Source organism: Podarcis liolepis (assembly GCF_965112155.1).
Source record: "Podarcis liolepis genome assembly, chromosome: 9".
Lineage (NCBI taxonomy): Eukaryota > Metazoa > Chordata > Lepidosauria > Squamata > Lacertidae > Podarcis > Podarcis liolepis.
Window position 1 is genome coordinate 73,728,014 of NC_139564.1, and position 18,870 is coordinate 73,746,883.

An 18,870-nucleotide genomic window follows, 5' to 3' on the forward strand; every position below is an offset into this window, starting at 1 on the left:
AATAAAATATAATAATATTTCATATTTAATGCAAACTACTGAAAGAGGATCAGTATTAAAATAGCATTAATTAATTATAGTCAGTCACTGAATGCTTGAGGAGTGCTCGTTTTGTATTTTATTTTGTTGTTTGTTTATAATTTTGTTTATTTATTTTATATTTTGTTTCTTTATATATTTTGTTTCTTTATTTGTTTATATATTTGTTTACTTTTGTTTATATATGTTTATATTTTTAGGTTTGTTTATATTTTTGTTACTTATTTGTATTTTTGTTTATTGATTGATTGGCACCATGTGTGTCTTGAGTGCACCCAAGTGGGAGCTGCCTTATACATTACAATGCATTATAGGAAACATGGGGACCACTATGAAAAAAGCAGCCAGGGGTTGGGTTCACCCTTTCTATTTCTCTCTCTTTTTGCTATGTGTTGGCTGAGGCTGACACAGAAACACTCTGTGTAATGACCTGAAGAAATTGATGTTGCATTTTGGGGAGAAAAGAATATGGGAAATACTAGAACATTTCTGTCAGACAAGCAGGCAAAGAGAACTGAAAGGAATAGTTTTCTAATGATATAATGGAATGTGGCATGTTCTGAGATTTTTATTTATCTTCAGGTGCTGGAGATGTTCATCCTAGTATTGCAGCAGTGTCACAGAGAGAATGAAGACAAATGGAAAAGATTATCCCGACAGATAGCAGACATCATTCTCCCAATGTTGGCAAAACAGCAGGTTAAAACTATCAGTTACCTAAACTAATATATGTTTATGTGTTCCACTGTTTGTTTGCAATATGTGGTGTTTCAACTTCCAGTAGGCTTGGTAAGTGTGCTACAACTAAAACAACAGGCAAACTTGTAGCATCTTAAAGACTAACAAATTTCTTATGATGAATTAAAATCCAGCAGTTTTTACTGCAGTCTCCTTTGGAAGTTCCTTTGTTCCAGGATAGCCACCTCAAGGTCAATTAATAGATTAAGTTCAAATAAATAAATAAGCCTGGGATCATGAAATATCTCTCTGCTGGTTTTTATGTACAGTGGTGCCCCGCAAGACGAATGCCTCGCAAGACGGAAAACCCGCTAGACGAAAGGGTTTTCCGTTTTGGAGGTGCTTCGCAAAACGAATTTCCTATGGGCTTGCTTCGCAAGACGACAATGTCTTGCGAGTTCCTGCTGGTTTTTTTCCTCCCCCCCCCCCTTTTCTAAGCCACTAAGCCGCTTATCAGCTGATCCGATCAGCAGATAAGCCGCTAAAAGCCGCTAATAGCGCTAATCCGCTAATCCGTCAATGGGCTTGCTTCGCAAGACGAAAAAACCGCTAGACAAAGAGAATCACAGAACGGATTCTTTTCGTCTTGCTAGGCACCACCGTATTGTCTTTGTTGATGTCAGGCTTGTGCCCATTTGTGGGCTGGCAATCTGGCAGCTTTTGATGGGGAAGTGGCAGTTCCAGCCACCCAATCCCTCCTGTGATGGGTGTCCCCCTGGGGTCAGATGGGGAGGGCGCAGGCTTGTTGCTCAAGATGCAGCTGTGGCTCCACATGTGGGAGCAGACTCACACTCTCCAACACAGCGCATGTCCGCAAGTTTGGCATTCCAATAAGCCGTGGGAGGCTTGTGCATAAGCTTGCCCTGGCATGCCTTTAAAAGCTTTGCTGGTGACTTTGAGAACTCATTGAGCAAAGCTTTCTTGCTTTGATCTTGAACTCCTTGAACTTTGACGGCGGCTTCTAGCCTGGTGAGGGTCACCAGTTCCCATTACCTAGTCAGAGGTTTGAGGCTGCTCTAGCCTTGTCACTGAGTCTGTACTTCAAGACATATATCTTCCTTACTTTCAAGTAGGAGCCCCTGTTGTCGTGTTTTGAGCAGGACTTTTAGGTATATAGGGGGTGTTATCCAACTAAGTCAAACTGAGAGCAGTCCCACTGAAATCAGTGTAATGTCTAACTCTTTAAGTTCACTGATTTCAGTGAGTCTACTCTGAATATCGTTTACAAGAAACCCACAAGGCTTCAAAACTCCAAATGCGTGAAATGTTTAAATACAGGGAACTCCCCTTTTACTCGGGGGTTGTGTTCTGGGTCATTGTTTGTGTCAGCGGTCCCGCATAAGCCCATTCCACCAAAAGGGGCCCACATGTCAGCAGTCGTGCATCACTTGGGACGTTTGCCAAATGGTTGCTGCCTGTATGTGGCAAATGTAAATCAATAACTTCATAAAGTCAGGTAAATGTTCCCAGCTCTTAATATTTCTTTGTGAAAAAGTGTGCATTCATGGTATGCTTTAATGCCATGCTGAGATTTGTGTTAGAAAGACTAAGCATTAGAATTCTGTCTGATTAGGTTGCTCTCAGAAATTAATAATGAGTTCAGCATTTATTTATTTTTATTATTTTTATTATTGTTATTTAACTGATTTTGTAGATTTTTTGACATTATTATTATTAGAAAAAGCTAAAAATGGAGAAAACAATAATTAAAAACAATTAAACATAATAATGTTGGTGATGACAAAAATGGGATTTATGTTTGTTTTTTTAAATAGATGCACATAGATTCTCACGAAGCTCTGGGGGTATTGAACACTTTATTTGAAATACTGGCACCATCAGCCCTCCGACCAGTGGACATGCTTTTAAGGAGCATGTTTGTGACTCCCAGTACATTGGTAAGCATCATTTTTTCCTTGGCAAGATGTGAGTGGAAAATCACAGAAAGCTAAAGCAATCTGGTAAAAAAAAATGGAAGGGGGAATCATACACTCCTGCCCCCATCAGTATTTTCAACTTTACGTACAATTTGTTGATTGATTGCATTTATATACTACCTTTCTGCCAAGGCAGTTTACAATTTAAAAATACTAAAATAAATAAAAATAATGTAAAGTTGGCCCTTGGAGGGGAAGGGAGGCAGTTCAGTTTGGGCAGGCCCTGGTGTTGTCGTCTTCCTTCATCGCTTTCCTTCTTTTGGGGTTTTTCTCTCATTGGTAGGCCTCCGTGAGCACTGTGCAATTATGGATATCTGGCATTCTTGCCATTCTTCGCGTTTTGATTTCACAGTCGACAGAAGACATTGTTCTTTCTCGTATTCAAGAGCTCTCCTTCTCACCATATTTAATCTCATGCAAAACAATTAACAGACTACGAAATGGTGAAACCATTCTTACCTCAACTCACGAACAAACTCTGGAAGAGCAAGATAAATATCTGCCTGAAGAGACATTTTCTAGGTTAGTCATTTTTTGTTGTTGTACAATTTCCTTATAATACATAATGGGATAAAGTGTGTATTTATTAGAAAAGGAGACCTGAGACATCCTAGAATTTTATAGTAACCCAACAATGAAATCTTACTACGGGCAAATATAAGTTATTTATTTATTGTGTCCATACATTTGTGTGTGCACTTATGGGATTCTTTCCCCCCTCCAGGGCTGTGTTGACAAATAGATCTTAACCCTATTTTGTTCTTTACTTGGGGAATTACATGATGCTTTGTAAAACTCCCTCTCCCTAGGTTCTTGTTGCAGTTAGTGGGGATCCTCCTGGAAGATATCACCACCAAACACTTGAACGTGGATATGAATGAACAGCAGCACACATTCTATTGCCAAGAGTTGGGCACATTGCTTATGTGCTTAATTCACACCTTCAAATCAGGTATTGCTCTTCAGATAATGTGTTGTCTTACATTATTGTGTCAGCCATTAAAATACAGTGGTAGCTTGGGTTAAGTACTTAATTCGTTCCGGAGGTCTATACTTAACCTGAAACTGTTAACCTGAAGCACCATTTTAGCTAATGGGGCCTCCCGCTGCCGCTGTGCCGCCAGAGCATGATTTCTCTTCTCACCCTGAAGCAAAGTTCTTAACCTGAAGCACTATTTCTGGGTTAGCGGAGTCTGTAACCTGAAGCATACGTAACCAGAGGTACTACTGTAATGGCTTTACTTTGGATTTACAGTAGCACCTCGGGTTACGTTACCTTCAGGTAACGTAAACTTCAGGTTGCAAAAGCGGCAAACCCGGAAGTATTTGACCGGGTTTTGCCCCATGCGCAGAAGCGGTCTACCACCACACGCATGCGCAGAACAGTGATCCTCAGGTTGCGAAAACCCAGGGATCCAGCTGGACCTCCGGAATGGATCCTGTTCCCAACTGGAGGTACCACTGTATTTTGGAATGAATCCCATTGAACAGTTCTGTTTCCGTTGTACCTGAATTAAAAAACTTGTTTTTTAAATGGTACTGTTTGATTAAGGTAGTTCCCCTGAGAAAATTAGAGTTCAAAACCTTTAAAATTGAGAGAGAGAGAGAGCTTAGTTGGTAGAACATGAGACTCTTAATCTCAGGGTCCTGAGTTCAAGCCCCACGTTGGAGAAAAAGATTCCTGCATTTCAGGAAGTTGGACTAGACGACCCCCCCCCAACTCTTACTCTGTTATTCTATGAAATGAACTAGTGCTGTTGGGGTGGGGGGACTCTGCAACCCATAGATTGGTGCACCCAATGGGCCCTCTGATACACAGCATCCCTGTTGTGCATGCCCCACAGCTGGACTTCAAAACAGATTTCTTTTCGTACCAGTAAGGGCCTTCTTTCAAGCCTAACTGCAGTGTGTGTATCACAGCTGAGGAAGGTTTCAGTTTAGGGCAGGGGTCTGCAACCCGCGGCTCCGGAGCCGCATGTGGCTCTTTTACACCTTTGTCGCGGCTCCGGGGCGGATACTAGCGAGAGGAGGAGGCGCATTGTGCGCCCCGACACTCCCCACTGTGGCGGGCGCTGTACTGGCTGTGACGTCGCATGGGGGCAGTGCGTGTGTTAGTCACACACCGTCCCGACGTCACCTTCCCGCCCACCCGCCCGCTACATTGTAAGGGGCATGTACGCTGGTCACTGCATTGAAAGGGGGCATGTACGCTGGTCACTGTTTTGAAGGGGAGTGAAGAACACACACACACAAAAAGGTAACTTGTTAATTTAACGTTTATTTCTATGAGGAGGAGTAATTCTGAGGAGTCAAACAAAGAAATAATAAAAAAGTGACAAAAAAGTTATTTTTACAATGACGAGTTTTGCGGCTCCCAGTTTTTTTTTCGTCGGAAACGGGTGCAAGTGGCTCTTTTTGTCTTAAAGGTTGCAGACCCCTGGTTTAGGGTAATCTCTGAGTTCTCCTTGGAGAGGTTTATGCCAGAAGGATTGGGGGGGCACACAATTATGCAGCCATGCCCCTTAACAAAGGGTAGTCTTATATCTGTATCTGGGCCTCATTGTTTTCCACTGATCATGTTTTGAAGAAAATACCCATTGATATTTGGAGAGCTTTGCATTTCGCCAGGATAGGGTATGACTAATTTCAGTGAAATGCACTGCTAAAAATCAGTCAAAAAAAGATCCTAGGAGTACTTTTAAAAGTTTTTTTTTCCTGGAAGCATGATACTTAGAAACTTCATTAACTAAGAAATATTTAAAATTAAGATTGATAAGAATTAAATATTTTAGTGGCCTAAACCATGAGTTGTCAAATGGATCTCTGTTACAATGTGCTATTTCTAATTATGTTTGGGTTTTAAAAAACTGTTTTCACTGTTTCAGGAATGTTCAGAAGAATCACAGCTGCAGCCACTAAGCTCTTTACAGGAGATGAGTCAGATGGTGATTTCTACACCCTTAAAAGCTTAAATGATCTCGTTCAGTCCATGATACCTACACATCCTTCTTTAGTCCTCCTGTGGTGTCAAATCTTACTACTTGTCAATTATACTAACTGTAGCTGGTGGTCAGAAGTGCATCAGACTCCAAAGTAAGACTATTTTTCGTAGTGGTAGAAGTAGCTTGTTAAGCATTTTTGTGTGTTTATATTGTAAACGGCCCTGTGATCCTCAGATGAAGGGTGGTACATAAATTTAATAAATACAAATTGTCCATACAGTGGTGCCCCGTAAGACGAATGCCTCGCAAGACGGAAAACTCGCTAGACGAAAGAGTTTTCCGTTTTGGAGGTGCTTCGCAAAACGAATCTCCTATGGGCTTGCTTCACAAGACGACAATGTCTTGCGAGTTCCTGCTGGTTTTTTCCCCTTTTCCTCCCCTTTTTCTAAGCCGCTAAGCCGCTTATCAGCTGATCCGATCAGCAGATAAGCTGCTAATAGCGCTAATCCGCTAATCCTTCAATGGGCTTGCTTCGCAAGACGAAAAAACCGCTAGACGAAGAGAATCACAGAACGGATTCTTTTCGCCTTGCGAGGCACCACTGTAGTTCATTCAAGCAGAGTCCTTAATAGGGGTTGGCAACCTTCAACCCATAGCTGTCAACTTTTCCCTTTTCTTGCGAGGAATCCTCTTTGGAATAAGGGAATTTCCCTTTAAAAATGGGAAACGTTGACAGCTATGCTTCAGCCCATAGTATGATTTCACTTGCCCCTGGCCTAATTTCAGAAGACCTCTGCTAGTAATCACTGTACCTCTAGGAAGAGGGATCTCTGGGTCTCTTGGCCCTCTGGGTGGAGAGGAAGACAGGAAGGTGTCAGAGAGTACAGAAAAGGGTGTCTAGTTACCTATGGTCCTGCCCACAACCACAAGCAGCATGCAACTTCAATTTCTGATTTTGCCTGCTTCGAAGTGGTGCTCCACCCTCTGTGTGTCTCTCTTCCTCTACTCTTTATTATTTATTTATTTTTAAAGGGATCTTGCTTGTTAATCTGTGTGCATTTTTCTTGTTGCTGTTGCCTGTCTGCCATTTTGTTTTCCCCTGTTCCTCCTATTATTCCGTTTTACTTGTTGGGTTTACTTGTTGGGTTCTTGTCTGGGAGGTGGGGGGGGGGGTCAGTGAAGATGTTTGTCTGGTGACTCCCGCTGCCACCACTCTCCTCAGTTTGCTAAAAGAGGTTCTAGGAAAGCTCCGCCAACTCCCTTCTCTTCCTCTCACCTTGTACAGAGGGGCTTAGATAATAGAAGACTTGTCCACCTCGCAGTTTTAGAAGAAAATGATAAATTAACTGCATAACGAAGGGTTCAAACTGGAAGAAAGTTTGACAGTGTTGTTTTCTGGAAATCAAAGTCTCCATTTAGGAGTAAAAATATTACCCCCCTCTCTCTCCCTTTCCCTCGCTCCCCGCAGAAGGCACAGTCTTTCCACTACAAAATTGTTTAGGCCTGAGAAACATGGAGATGACATTGAAGCAGATTCTGAATCCAAACTTGGTATGTGTAATCGAGAGATAGTCCGAAGAGGGGCACTCATCCTTTTTTGTGATTATGTGGTAAGTTTTGAATTATTCAAAATAATGCCGCTGCCCCTCCTATGGCAATTACCTACTTTTTATTTTGTGTATTTTACCCTTGTCTGTGAACATTTTGTGTGTAAACTAGTCAGTCGTGGTGATTATTTACTTACTATTATTATCCTATTCACATGTAATTGTGATTGAAAAGTCTTCTGGGCAGAGACCTGTTTGCCTTATGCTGTTAAGGTCCATGTACACTGTGTTGCAGCTAGATAAATAATAGCTCCCAGAGAATACCTTTAGTGATTTCAATGCATAATCTTGCATATAAAAATTTTATGTATTTGTGGCACTGCCATTTTCTGTACTTTCTTCATTCCCAATTCTCTGCTTTCTGACAGTTATCCATTTTGGACATCAGAGTGTCAGGATCAGGTTCTCTTCTTAAATATGGTGTGGAAGTTTAACCTTTTATTTACAAAAATTGAACAGGTCTCTGCCCTAGACAGCTTCTTAAAGTTGTTGGACATTTCAGTATTTCCATCCCACCACCCCCCATCCCTGGAAATGTAAATATATGCAATAGCTAGTTTCTTATAAAACCTTAATTTCTTTTACTACTTTAACAGCACAAAATGCATCATTTTAACTTGGCATATAAAATTATGCTACTTGGCATATTTATTAAATTCACAAGTAATTTTATGTATATTTACTTAGAAATAATACTCAGTCCCAAGAAAGCCATCACCAAATAGTGGCCTCAAAGTTATAAATGCCTTAGGCTACAATCCTGTACACACATAAAAAGGTACCCCTGGCTGTTAGGTCCAGTCACAGACGACTCTGGGGTTGCGGTGCTCATCTCGCTTTACTGGCTGAGGGAGCCGGCGTTTGTCCTCAGACAGCTTCCAGGTCATGTGGCCAGCATGATTAAGCCACTTCTGGCGAACCAGAGCAGCGCACGGAAACACCATTTACCTTTCTGCCAGAGTGGCACCTATTTATCTACTTGCACTTTGATGTGCTTTCAAACTGCTAGGTTGGCAGGAGCAGGGACCGAGCAACGGGAGCTCACCCCGTCACAGGGATTTGAACCGCCGACCTTCTAACCGGCAAGCCCTGGGCTCTGTGGTTTAGACCACAGCGCCACCCACGTCCCATACTTTGGAGTAAATCCCAATGCAACTTGCTTCTAAGTAGGTAGGTGCAGGATTATAGCAGATTATGTAATTTGAGAGAAGTGAAAGTTGACCACAAGGGAGGGGTGAGGTCAGAAGGCAGCAGGTGTAGATTTTTTGTTTCTAGCATCTCCACACTAGATCATAGGTCAGAAGAAGAAGGTAACAGTTCACAAGAAAAAGAAGACCCTATAGGCTCCTCAGAAAGGTGACAGCACTCTCTAGGTTAAGAAATGCATCTTGGATTTGAGTACAGAAAGTGGCCATTTTAGGTGCGCCCAATATGTGCACGACTGCATTGAACCCAAAAGTGACTCAGAAAGGGGCGGAACAGGGTGTTTGCAGGCTTTTTCAATGGTGTTTCAAATATACGCAATTTCACTTAGATACACGGTGCCTTGGAACGTAACCCCCACATAAATTGGAAGTTGCCTGTATTGTATATGTCTACCGTATGCACTGGAACTATCATTTTCTAATGCTGTAGATTACCTTACATAAGAAATGTTATGCTATACATTTTGAGTTACTAAACCCCAGTCTTGAAAACATTTCACTCATTTGAAAAGATGAAATGTGTAAAAAAAAAAATTCCTTTGGCAAAAGTTGTGGGGTGGGAGTTCTCAGGTGAGGAAATTTTCTTTTCCTGAGTGTTTCCTCTCCCACTCCTGAGCTTTCACATATCTATTTTATTTTTACTTATTTATTTATCAGATTTATATACCGCCCTTCTTCTAAAGACTTTTGTTTGTTAGATATGGCGTCCTTCCAGGATTTAGTGCATTGATTTTCTCCCAATGGACATCACAGTCAGGATTTCTGCCATTAGCTCATTCTGTTCTTGCCTCCTCCATAACAAGTAATAGGGCTCTATTCTGAGGTTTAATAAAAAAACACTGCTCCTAAGATAATTTTGTCTTTAGTCTTAAACAGTGTCTGCATCTAGGTGAAAACGTAGCACCTGATCTCCACTTAAATACTGTGGTTTCTAGTCCAAAGAGGGAAGATTGTCTCCCTTATTTTCTCTACAGATGTTCGGTCACAACAGGGGTAGTTGTGGCCAGAATCAGACACACAAAGCCTTCCAAGCCCCATCTTCCTCTTCAGTGCAGCTCTGGGTTTCTGGAGAGAGGTTTAGTTCTGCCCAGCAAGACTCATGTTCAATTGTAGTGTTGGGCTAGGTGCAGAGGTTTAAACCTCCCCAACAAACCCAGTGATGTGATGAGCATGACTGTGGTGTGTGCATTCATTCATTCAGCCTTTATTGGCATAATTTAGACAATAAAAACCATCCATAAAACATTGATAATCCAGACATATTAAACACATAAAACATATTAAAGACTCACTAGCCACTATTAAGTAAGATTAAGAGGTGTGTGCATGTCTTTGTGGTATGCTCTGTTTCATGTGCCTGCACACATATGAGAAAGATTGTGTTGCATATATGTATACATGTAATGAATGCAGGGATCTTACATGCTCAGTGGCCACTTTAGTGGCAGAAGATCTTCAGAGGGTTGGCCAACTTTAAATGTAGTTCTCTGAGTCAGGGTATCGGTAGAGGAATTCACATGTAGAGATGTCATCCATGCAACCTTTATGATTTCATAGACTCATAGAGTCATCTAGTCCCTTCCTGCAAGTGGGAATATTTTCCCCAGTGTGGGGCTCAAACCCACAACCCTGAGATTAAGGATCTTACACTCTACCGACTGAGCTATCCCAGTTGACAGTTGGCATTGCCTTAGAACTGATGAATCAAATTCTTTTTCCTTCCATAGTGCCAAAACCTGCATGATTCTGAACACTTAACCTGGCTGACAGTGAATCACGTTCAAGATCTGATTAATCTCTCCCATGAACCACCTGTGCAAGATTTCATTAGTGCCATTCACAGGAATTCAGCAGCGAGTGGACTTTTCATCCAGGCTATTCAGTCGCGGTGTGAGAACTTTGCAGCTGTAAGTTGTTTAGAGTTATAAAAATTTCCTGTTACCCTTTTTCTGTGACTCTTACCCTCACCTTGGGATTCATCTTCTGAGCCCCATCCGCAAAAGCCCTGTGCAAGGATTTCTGCTTGCGCAATGGGGCCTTCCTCCCTCTGCTTCCCTTGTGCACATTGCACCTCCCAAAATTGGCTCGGGGGTGTGTGTGGCATGGGCAATGCTGGATCAATAAAAAAATCCCATTCTATAAACCTAAATTTTAAGGGGGAGTGCAACGCTGTCCAGAATCAGCTGAATACAGTCTCGGTTCTGCCCGGACGCTGAGGTCCAGCGCCGAGGGCCTTCTGGCGGTTCCCTCACTGCGAGAAGCAAAGCTACAGGGAACCAGGCAGAGGGCCTTCTCGGTAGTGGCGCCCGCACTGTGGAACGCCCTCCCATCAGATGTCAAAGCGATAAATAACTACCTGACATTTAGAAGACATCTTAAGGCAGCCCTGTTCAGGGAAGTTTTTAATCTGTGATATTTTACTGTATTTTTTGTTTCTATGGAAGCCGCCCAGAGTGGCTGGGGAAACCCAGCCAGATGGGCAGGGTACAAATAATAAATTATTATAATATTATTATTATTATCCCTGCTTAGAAATGTCACCTGCTGTACCGCACGTTACGTAACCCTCTGGTTACGTAAAGTTCAGGATGCGAACACAGCAAACCTGGAAGTATTTTTCTGGGTTTTGACGCGCGTGCAGGGGCAGAACAGGCACCTCCAGTAGCGAGAACCTCAGGATCTGACCGGAGCTCTGGAACAGATCCCATTCGCAACCAGAGGTGCCACTGTACTAGTAATTCTGTCTTAGCTGGATTCAGATTCAGTTTATTAGCATTCATCTACCCTATTGTTATCTCCCAGCACTCCTGTTCAGAGTATCTTCTAAATTAGTCAGGATTAGATGCAAAAAAAGAGGTAGAGTTGGGTGTTATTGGGGGGGGGGGGCGAGGTTGACATAAAAAGAAACTCAAGGAAGTGATGTGTACATTTTTGGGGTCCATGCCTTTGTTTAGTCTGTGCCTGAGTTTAAGCTATAACTCCATTAAGGAATGATTTGTTTTGTTCAGAGGTGTTCAAAACTTTCATATGTCATTTGCTTTTCGGTAGTTTAGTATGAAAAAAGCCCTGTAATTTTCTTTTCTCCCTGTTTAGCCAACTGCAGTAAAGAAAACTCTACAGTGCTTAGAGGGGATTCACCTCAGCCAGTCTGGTGCCGTCTTAATATTGTACGTGGACAAGCTTTTGTGTACTCCATTCCGTGTGCTGGCTCGCATGGTCGATACTCTTGCTTGCCGTCGAGTAGAAATGCTTTTAGCTGCAACTGTGCAGGTACCAAATGCATTGTCATGTCTATGTATACTTTTGTTTGTCAGTGTTTCTGATACAGTGCAGTATTCTTAGATTTAATTTGCATTCAGTCTGCCTGTGAAGTAAATTGTTGGAAAAAAATAATTTACCATGTCTCATAGGGAGAGTTGATGTGTTATGTGCAATGTTGTATATAAACATAGCTATTTAAATACAATGAGAAGGAGAGGCGCACGATATATTTAATGTGCATAAGTCTCAAGGCTTTAAATAAAAATACATATATCTAGTATCTAAAAAACTTCAGTTTAAGAGAAAAGTTAAGTTATTTCAGTTCATATTTGCGGTCTTAGGTAAAATTAAAGTAACAAACAATGATTAGTACTAACCACAGTTTCTTGGTGTTATTCTTAACTTATCATAATGTATGTTTATTTTTCATTTGCCAGACCTATACAAATGTATTGTCTTTCTTGTTTTTGTATAGAACAGCACTGCTCAGTTACCAGTTGAAGAGCTGGATAGAATTCAGGAATATCTTCAGAATACTGGATTAGCACTCAGGTAATGCATTAGTGATGCTGTATTCTTGCAATATGGAATGTGCCAATCTTTCAAAATGTATTTTGCATAGGTTCCCCCCCCCCGCCAACAAGAAGTAATTGCATTAAACAGCTTCCTGTGAGAGAAAATCATAGTAGTTCTCCCCAAGCTTTGCTTAAACCAACTTTTTGTCCTCCACCCCAACCAACAGGGGACATGGTTCCTTGTCCCTGTCATCTTTGAGTTGTTCCAGTTATTAAAATGGCTGTAATATTGTGTATGCCTTCTGTGAAGTGCATACCCTCCAACATTTCTCTGATGAAAATAGGGACGTCCAATGCTATAATGGTAATTTTACCATTTATACCCCACACATCTTTCCTGGATTGCCCCAGCCAATCTGGGCAGCTTCCAACATACATAAAAAACATAATAAAACATTAAGCATTAAAAAAGCCTTCCCTATACAGGATTGCCTTCAGATGCTTCACCGGTCTGATAACTCCATACCCGTCAACATTTCTCCAATGAAAATAGGGGCATCCTAAGGAAAAGTGGGACATTCCGGGATCAAATCAGAAAACAGGATGGCTTTTCTAAATCAGGGACATCCCTGGAAAATAGGGATACTTGGAGGGTCTGGAAATGGGATAACTGAACTTGTTTCCAAGTCCAGAAGATGGAACTCTCTTGCTTACCCTTAGGACTACCCTAGAGATCATTGCCTGCCCAAGTGGGGATGGAAAAGTCCACTGCCCCCACAGTTTTCTTCTATAATGTTCATTTAACATACGGTTTTATCCTGATCCCATTTCTTCAGTATCAACTCCTCAACTCCGAACTATTTAGATTTTAGCTATGGATTGCTTACATACTACAGAATGCTTTTTAATTGTGTCTTATATTGTTAATCTTGGTAGCCCCCTGCTATTTTTTTGTAGCCAGTAGAACTAGAACAGCCTCATATTTGGCCTCTCCACTTAGACACAGCTCCCTTTATCAGAATCCATACCATTGGATTGCACCAGAGGGAGAAGTGAGATGTCGAGACACACTCCATTGGGTTGGTTGGAGCCAACTATCATATAGCTGCTCACCAAGCACTGACTATTCCCCTTTTTAATTTTGTAATAATACAAAAGAGTGTCCAAATTTGCTTATTGACCTATCCTCTCCTAGCTCCTTTTTTCTTTTGTATTTTGCCTCTTAGATTGTAAGCCTTTTATCAAATAGGTAAAGGTAAAGGGACCCCTGACCATTAGGTCCAGTCGTGGCCGACTCAGGGGTTGCAGCGCTCATCTCACTTTATTGGCCAAGGGAGCCGGCGTACAGCTTTCGGGTCATGTGGCCAGCATGACTAAGCCGCCGGTTGTGGCAAACCAGAGCAGCGCACGGAAACGCCGTTTACCTTCCCACCAGAGTGGTATCTATTTATCTCCTTGCACTTTGACGTGCTTTCAAACTGCTAGGTTGGCAGGAGCAGGGGCCGAGCAACGGGAGCTCACCCCGTCGCGGGGATTCGAACCGCCAACCTTCTGATCGGCAAGCCCTAGGCTCTGTGGTTTAACCCACAGCACCACCCGCATCCCTTTTATGAAATACAAACTGCCTTTTCAACAAGTTTGGAGGAAGTGGGTATATAAATGTAGTACCGGTAATTACAAAAATAGAATTGTTGGAAGAGGTTAAGTGTGTTTAGTAAACAAAGACTGAACTTTCTAGCTAGCATAATGAAGTAAAAAACCAAGAAGGCTCCATCAGACCTCCTCTCTTCTCCATTCTCATCTGGGGGCAGCCATTCCAGCAGTAGGAGAGCTGGGAAGCAGGGCTCATTCTATTGTCTCTGCTGCGTAGGCCAGCCCTGTAAGACCTCTCCTCTCCCTCAAGGGTCATCTGAGGGCAGCCAGTCCATCAGGGGCCTCAGCAAAAGAGGTAGGAACAGAAGGCTCATTTCTCCACCTTTATTGGAGGTCCAACTCTGTCAGCGGCCTCCTGCCCCTGAACCGTACTAGATGGTCAACATAGGAACAACTGTTAGAAATTGGTGCCCAGTTTTTTATTTTCCTCTTCCTTCCCTGTCCCTTTTTCATTGTATGTAATTTTTTTTAGGTTGTAAGCCTGCAGGTGAAGACTGTCTGAATGTAAGCTGCTCTGGGAGCTTTTGGGATTGATGAGCAGAGTACAAATACTCTTTAAGTAAATAAAATAAATTCCAACACAAATTTATATTGGAAAATAGAACATTTATTTCCCAAACCTAATCTCTGACACAATACAAAGAGGCGGAACAAACATGTGAAAGTAGCAACCTCAATTTCTGCCTGTTTGTGTAGGGAAGAAAATAGTTAAATCATTTAGTTAAGTTGTCTTGAAGAAAAACTGTTAGAAGGAAAGAAAGTAAGGCCATGTTTGACGTGATTGGAAGAGGGTAAGCAAGGGCAAGCAAGCTATGTTACAGGTAAGAAAACATTTGGAGACATCAGGAAGTCTTGCCAGACTTAGGAAATGTAACATTTTATACAGTAGAAGCTTTAAAGAGAATTGCAGATTAAGCACTTGTGCATAGCTGATGGTGTAAAATAGGGTAGTAACAAAAGGGATTAATTGTACATGTCAAAATGTGTAAACCATTAATTGGTTAGTGTTGCTTTAAAACGGAATAATCTAATGTAATGAAGGGGAGGGTTTGATGATTTAATGCTACTATATTTAGGTGTGTACTGCGTTTAATTCCTTTGTAGAGACTTCCACATAAGGGTTTCCACTTTGCACATGCAATCAACAAATGCTAATGAATTCTTTATCTTGTTATTGACCTCCAGTGAGGGAACCTTCAGATTAACCTGCCTACCTCCATCATAGCTCTAACTGTCCCATTTTCCCTGGAGAGGGAAGAGGCGGTACCCGTGCACATCGGTGGAGCGCATATGAGCGCACCATGCCCCATTATGCCCCTGTTCTGCCTTCTTCTGGGTCCAAAAGCACTCAGTTGGTTGCACCTAAGGTGGTTGCTGCCGGTAACAGCAAAGGTCTCTCTTTCGGAAAATATTTTTGTACAGTAATTCAAAAACTAGTTAGGAAGAGTGCTCAAAGATATAGAGCCTTTCTGTTCTCCTGCAGTTCCTTCTGCAGACTGAGCTACCTTGAACAAAACTCTAGGGCACACTGAGTTTATTTCCTCTCATTAGGAGGAAGGTTTGAGCCTGCTAACATATTTTACTTCCTGGTTTTTAAGCACATCCTGCCTTTTAAAGATCATATATGGAAGGTTGCGCTTAATTTATCAAGTGAACCATGTCTCCTGTACTGTTGAAATTGTTCACATTTATCCACTGGAGATGTTACCAGAATGTTTTTGTCTCTCTTAGACTCTGCTTAATCTGGTTGCATTTCTTTTTTCCAGACACCAAAGGCTCTACTCACTCCTGGATAGGTTTCGTCTTACTGTAGCACCAGAAACAAGTAGCCCATCATCTTTGGTTACGTCACACCCACTAGATGGGGAGAGCCAGCCTGCTCTGGAAACTGTAATTCCAGATAAAGTAAGGCCGTAGATTATTGTTGTAGATTTACTGTAATTATAATTTTATTTTAAATGTACAGGTAACACTTTTCAGTCTAATAAACTTAGTAAATAGATGTACATTTTCTGTTCTGAATGCTAGAGATTGGTTAAAAGCAAGAATCTGTGTGTGTTGTTCAAACATTAGGGCTTTGCACAGCAATTTCATAATTCCTGCTTCCATATTATAGAGCAATTGTATTCAGAGACACTTAGCATGTTAAAATGTTCCTTTTAGACATGCTGTCCTTAAAAGTGGGCCTAATTAATTTTTAATTGATCATTTTTGGCAAGTGCTCATCAAAATAGGATGCCTAGAATCAAATACAGTATTCTAAATAAGGACAAAATAGATAGGTCTTGGTTTCCACACACACCCACACCCAACTTAAAATGCTAAGAATGTGATGCTTTTGTTGTTTGTGGGGAAATGGTTTTGTTCGAGCTACAGAAAGCAGTCAGAAATGTGTGGATTCCTGTGCATTAAAAAAGTATGTCTCCGTCTAGAAAAAGATGGGGTTTTGCTGTAGAATGATTGACCTCTTACCTTCTCAATAGCTGACATACAGTCGTAGTAGAGAGTGCAGGAGGAGGGTGGACTCAAGAGGACAAAATGGTGACTCTGATATGGTTAGAGGAACTGCTAAGACCTGGTTAGTCTCTGGAAGTCTCTCCTGAAAGTGTCAAAGGCAGTGTCTTTTCTAGCACATGCATCCCTAGATTCCATCCAGGACAGATTCCCGGTGGTCTTTACAGTGGTGTGCAGATACCTGTGAGCCTGTCATTGGAAGGCTGAGCTCCTGTCTTGGAAAAAACTCTCCAGGCCAACTGACGGAGCAGGCAGCACCTTAGTCAGGGCAAAAGGAAGCTTCACGCAGCAGTTTTTCATCTTGTGACCTACCTTGGTGGCATAAGTGGACCTTTTTGCATCGCAAGACAAGAACCAAGTGAATCAGACTTTTAAAGGGTTATCAGAGCATTGTAGCACCGCTTGCCCTGTTTGTGCTGACAAAATTCTGATAGGGTCCATATGTCTGGTGAACTGCTACTTGCTCAGAATTGCCATTCTCTTCTTAGTCTGGCATTTGAGGCTTCTGTTGGTCACCCACGATGGCTGTCTTGGATGCTGTGTGAAAGAGGAAGGGTGGGGTCAGTCCCCTCACCAATAATTTAGGATTGTATTATCAGGTAAATACAACTTTGGTGGTAGCAAGCACATAAGTATGCATATGATTTCAACGTTTGAGTCCTTTTTAGAAGCTTGATTTAAAGCAAGATAGTTTTATCTCTTTTGTTTTTAAGTATGTGTAGTTGATTGACACTCTTTTCTTGAAAGGACTGGTATGTGTCACTAGTGAGTTCACAATGCTACACGAAGTCAGCCTCGGCTCTGTTAGAAGGTGCAGAGTTGGTGAATCGGCTTCCTCAACCCGAACTGAGTTCTTTTATGCTACATAAGGTAATTAGTTTGCTTTCATTACAAAATAAAGGGGGATTTAATGTATTCTTATATAAATCGGCTTTCCTTTTTCAAAATAATCCAAACAAAAGTACAATTCCAAGTATAAAAATATGATTGAAAGCAAAAGTAACATGCCACATATCTTCTTTTTTTAATGCAGCTATTTTAGAACATAATAAACTCAATAAAATATACTTCGTGTTAGATGTTAAGGGTGGAAGAAAGCCCTGAGAAAACTGTTCAGTAGTTTGTTTTAGATTTCACTGGTATTGTATCCCTCCCAGATGCTCAATTTGACACCATTATGATACCATTTATAAAACATCACATTTCTAACAGTGAGAAATTTTCTGCAGACAAAAACATAGTAGTAAAATCATTTCCACTCCATATCAGTGTTCCCAACAGTGGATGTGCTGCCTAGTTTTGGTCAGCCCTTCTGGCTCCTCCTTCTCCTCCTGCAGTCCAGCCTCCCCTCTTGGCAAGTTGATGCCCTCCCTCCGTTGCTTAGGATTTCCTGTGCGGCATGGATAGGAAATGCCAAGCGGCCAGTGAGGGTGCCTCCCCAGCTCCTAAAGGCAACAGATCCCCCCAGCTGCATCCTCCTGCTCCTCATCTGACAGCAACTGCCCCCTAGCCTCTCAAGCATGTTGGGACCACAGGGCTCATGGTGGTTGGCCACTGTGAGAATGGGTTGCTAGATTAGATCATGGCTCTCTGGGTCCCTTCCACCTCTACAATTCTGTTACTGTATGACCATTGGCTATTCCTACACACCCCTTCACAACAAGGATTTGATTTGTAAGCTTCATAATAGAATATGTATTTTTAAAATATCCAAGCTAAATTAATTTGGGGAGCCGAGCCTTCATTTCAGGGAAAGACTCTCCTCCCTGAAGGCAGTAACCCGTTGGGTGCGCTTCATGTATGGCCGTGTCATTTATCATGACCATATCCGGATCAGCGACCATGCCTTATGACGGGGGTGCATCTATCAGATCTGGGGAATGATATTTGGTTAGATAGTGTCAGCAATAGCATCTGGGATTGGTTGCAGCCGTGAGGGTATTGGCGGCGAGCCTTTAGGCTCGGGTGGCGGTTAGGCATTGGAATAATGTGTTGTGGTGTGTCGAAGGGCTAGGTGTGGCCATCGCCTATGCCTTCAATTTTGGGGTATTCCGTTAAAGGAATCTGGCGGTCGTGTGTTCTGTCCGATGCCTGCTTGGCGGGAGGCCATAGCACGACCCTCGGTGACATCAGGGGGGAGCCTATAGTTGGATTAGCATCAACAGGCTCCACCTACTGGTGAATAAACCCACTTGCTTTAGAGATCCAATGCCTAAGCCAATACCTTTTCCACTGCTGTAATCAATAAAGTTGTGGCCTTTCCATGCCCATTAACCTTATATCATGTGTCCTTGTGTATTCATTTCGCATCGCGGGGGTTGGGTCCTCAAACCACAATAGATGGTTACCTTCTTTTTTTAGAATCCAGACACATGAAATCTTTTATCAAATATCCATGTTTTTTCTCTCTTGTTTAAATAAAAACTTTGGATGTTTTAAAATCTCAATTAAAATTATTA

General features: G+C 41.9%; 1 protein-coding gene across 2 annotated transcripts in view; it reads left to right on the forward strand.

Moving 5' to 3' along the window:
- The window catches only part of HTT (huntingtin), a 110,726-nt gene that overhangs the window by 58,641 nt on the left and 33,215 nt on the right, over positions 1-18,870 (forward strand). For both annotated transcript variants that reach the window (XM_083460660.1, XM_083460659.1), the window contains 11 exons: positions 622-738; positions 2,553-2,675; positions 2,998-3,236; positions 3,524-3,666; positions 5,600-5,807; positions 7,125-7,266; positions 10,196-10,375; positions 11,562-11,738; positions 12,205-12,281; positions 15,664-15,802; positions 17,159-17,281. In XM_083460660.1, coding sequence (XP_083316786.1) covers positions 622-738; positions 2,553-2,675; positions 2,998-3,236; positions 3,524-3,666; positions 5,600-5,807; positions 7,125-7,266; positions 10,196-10,375; positions 11,562-11,738; positions 12,205-12,281; positions 15,664-15,802; positions 17,159-17,281 — 1,668 coding nt within the window. The remainder of the gene's footprint in view (positions 1-621; positions 739-2,552; positions 2,676-2,997; positions 3,237-3,523; positions 3,667-5,599; positions 5,808-7,124; positions 7,267-10,195; positions 10,376-11,561; positions 11,739-12,204; positions 12,282-15,663; positions 15,803-17,158; positions 17,282-18,870) is intronic.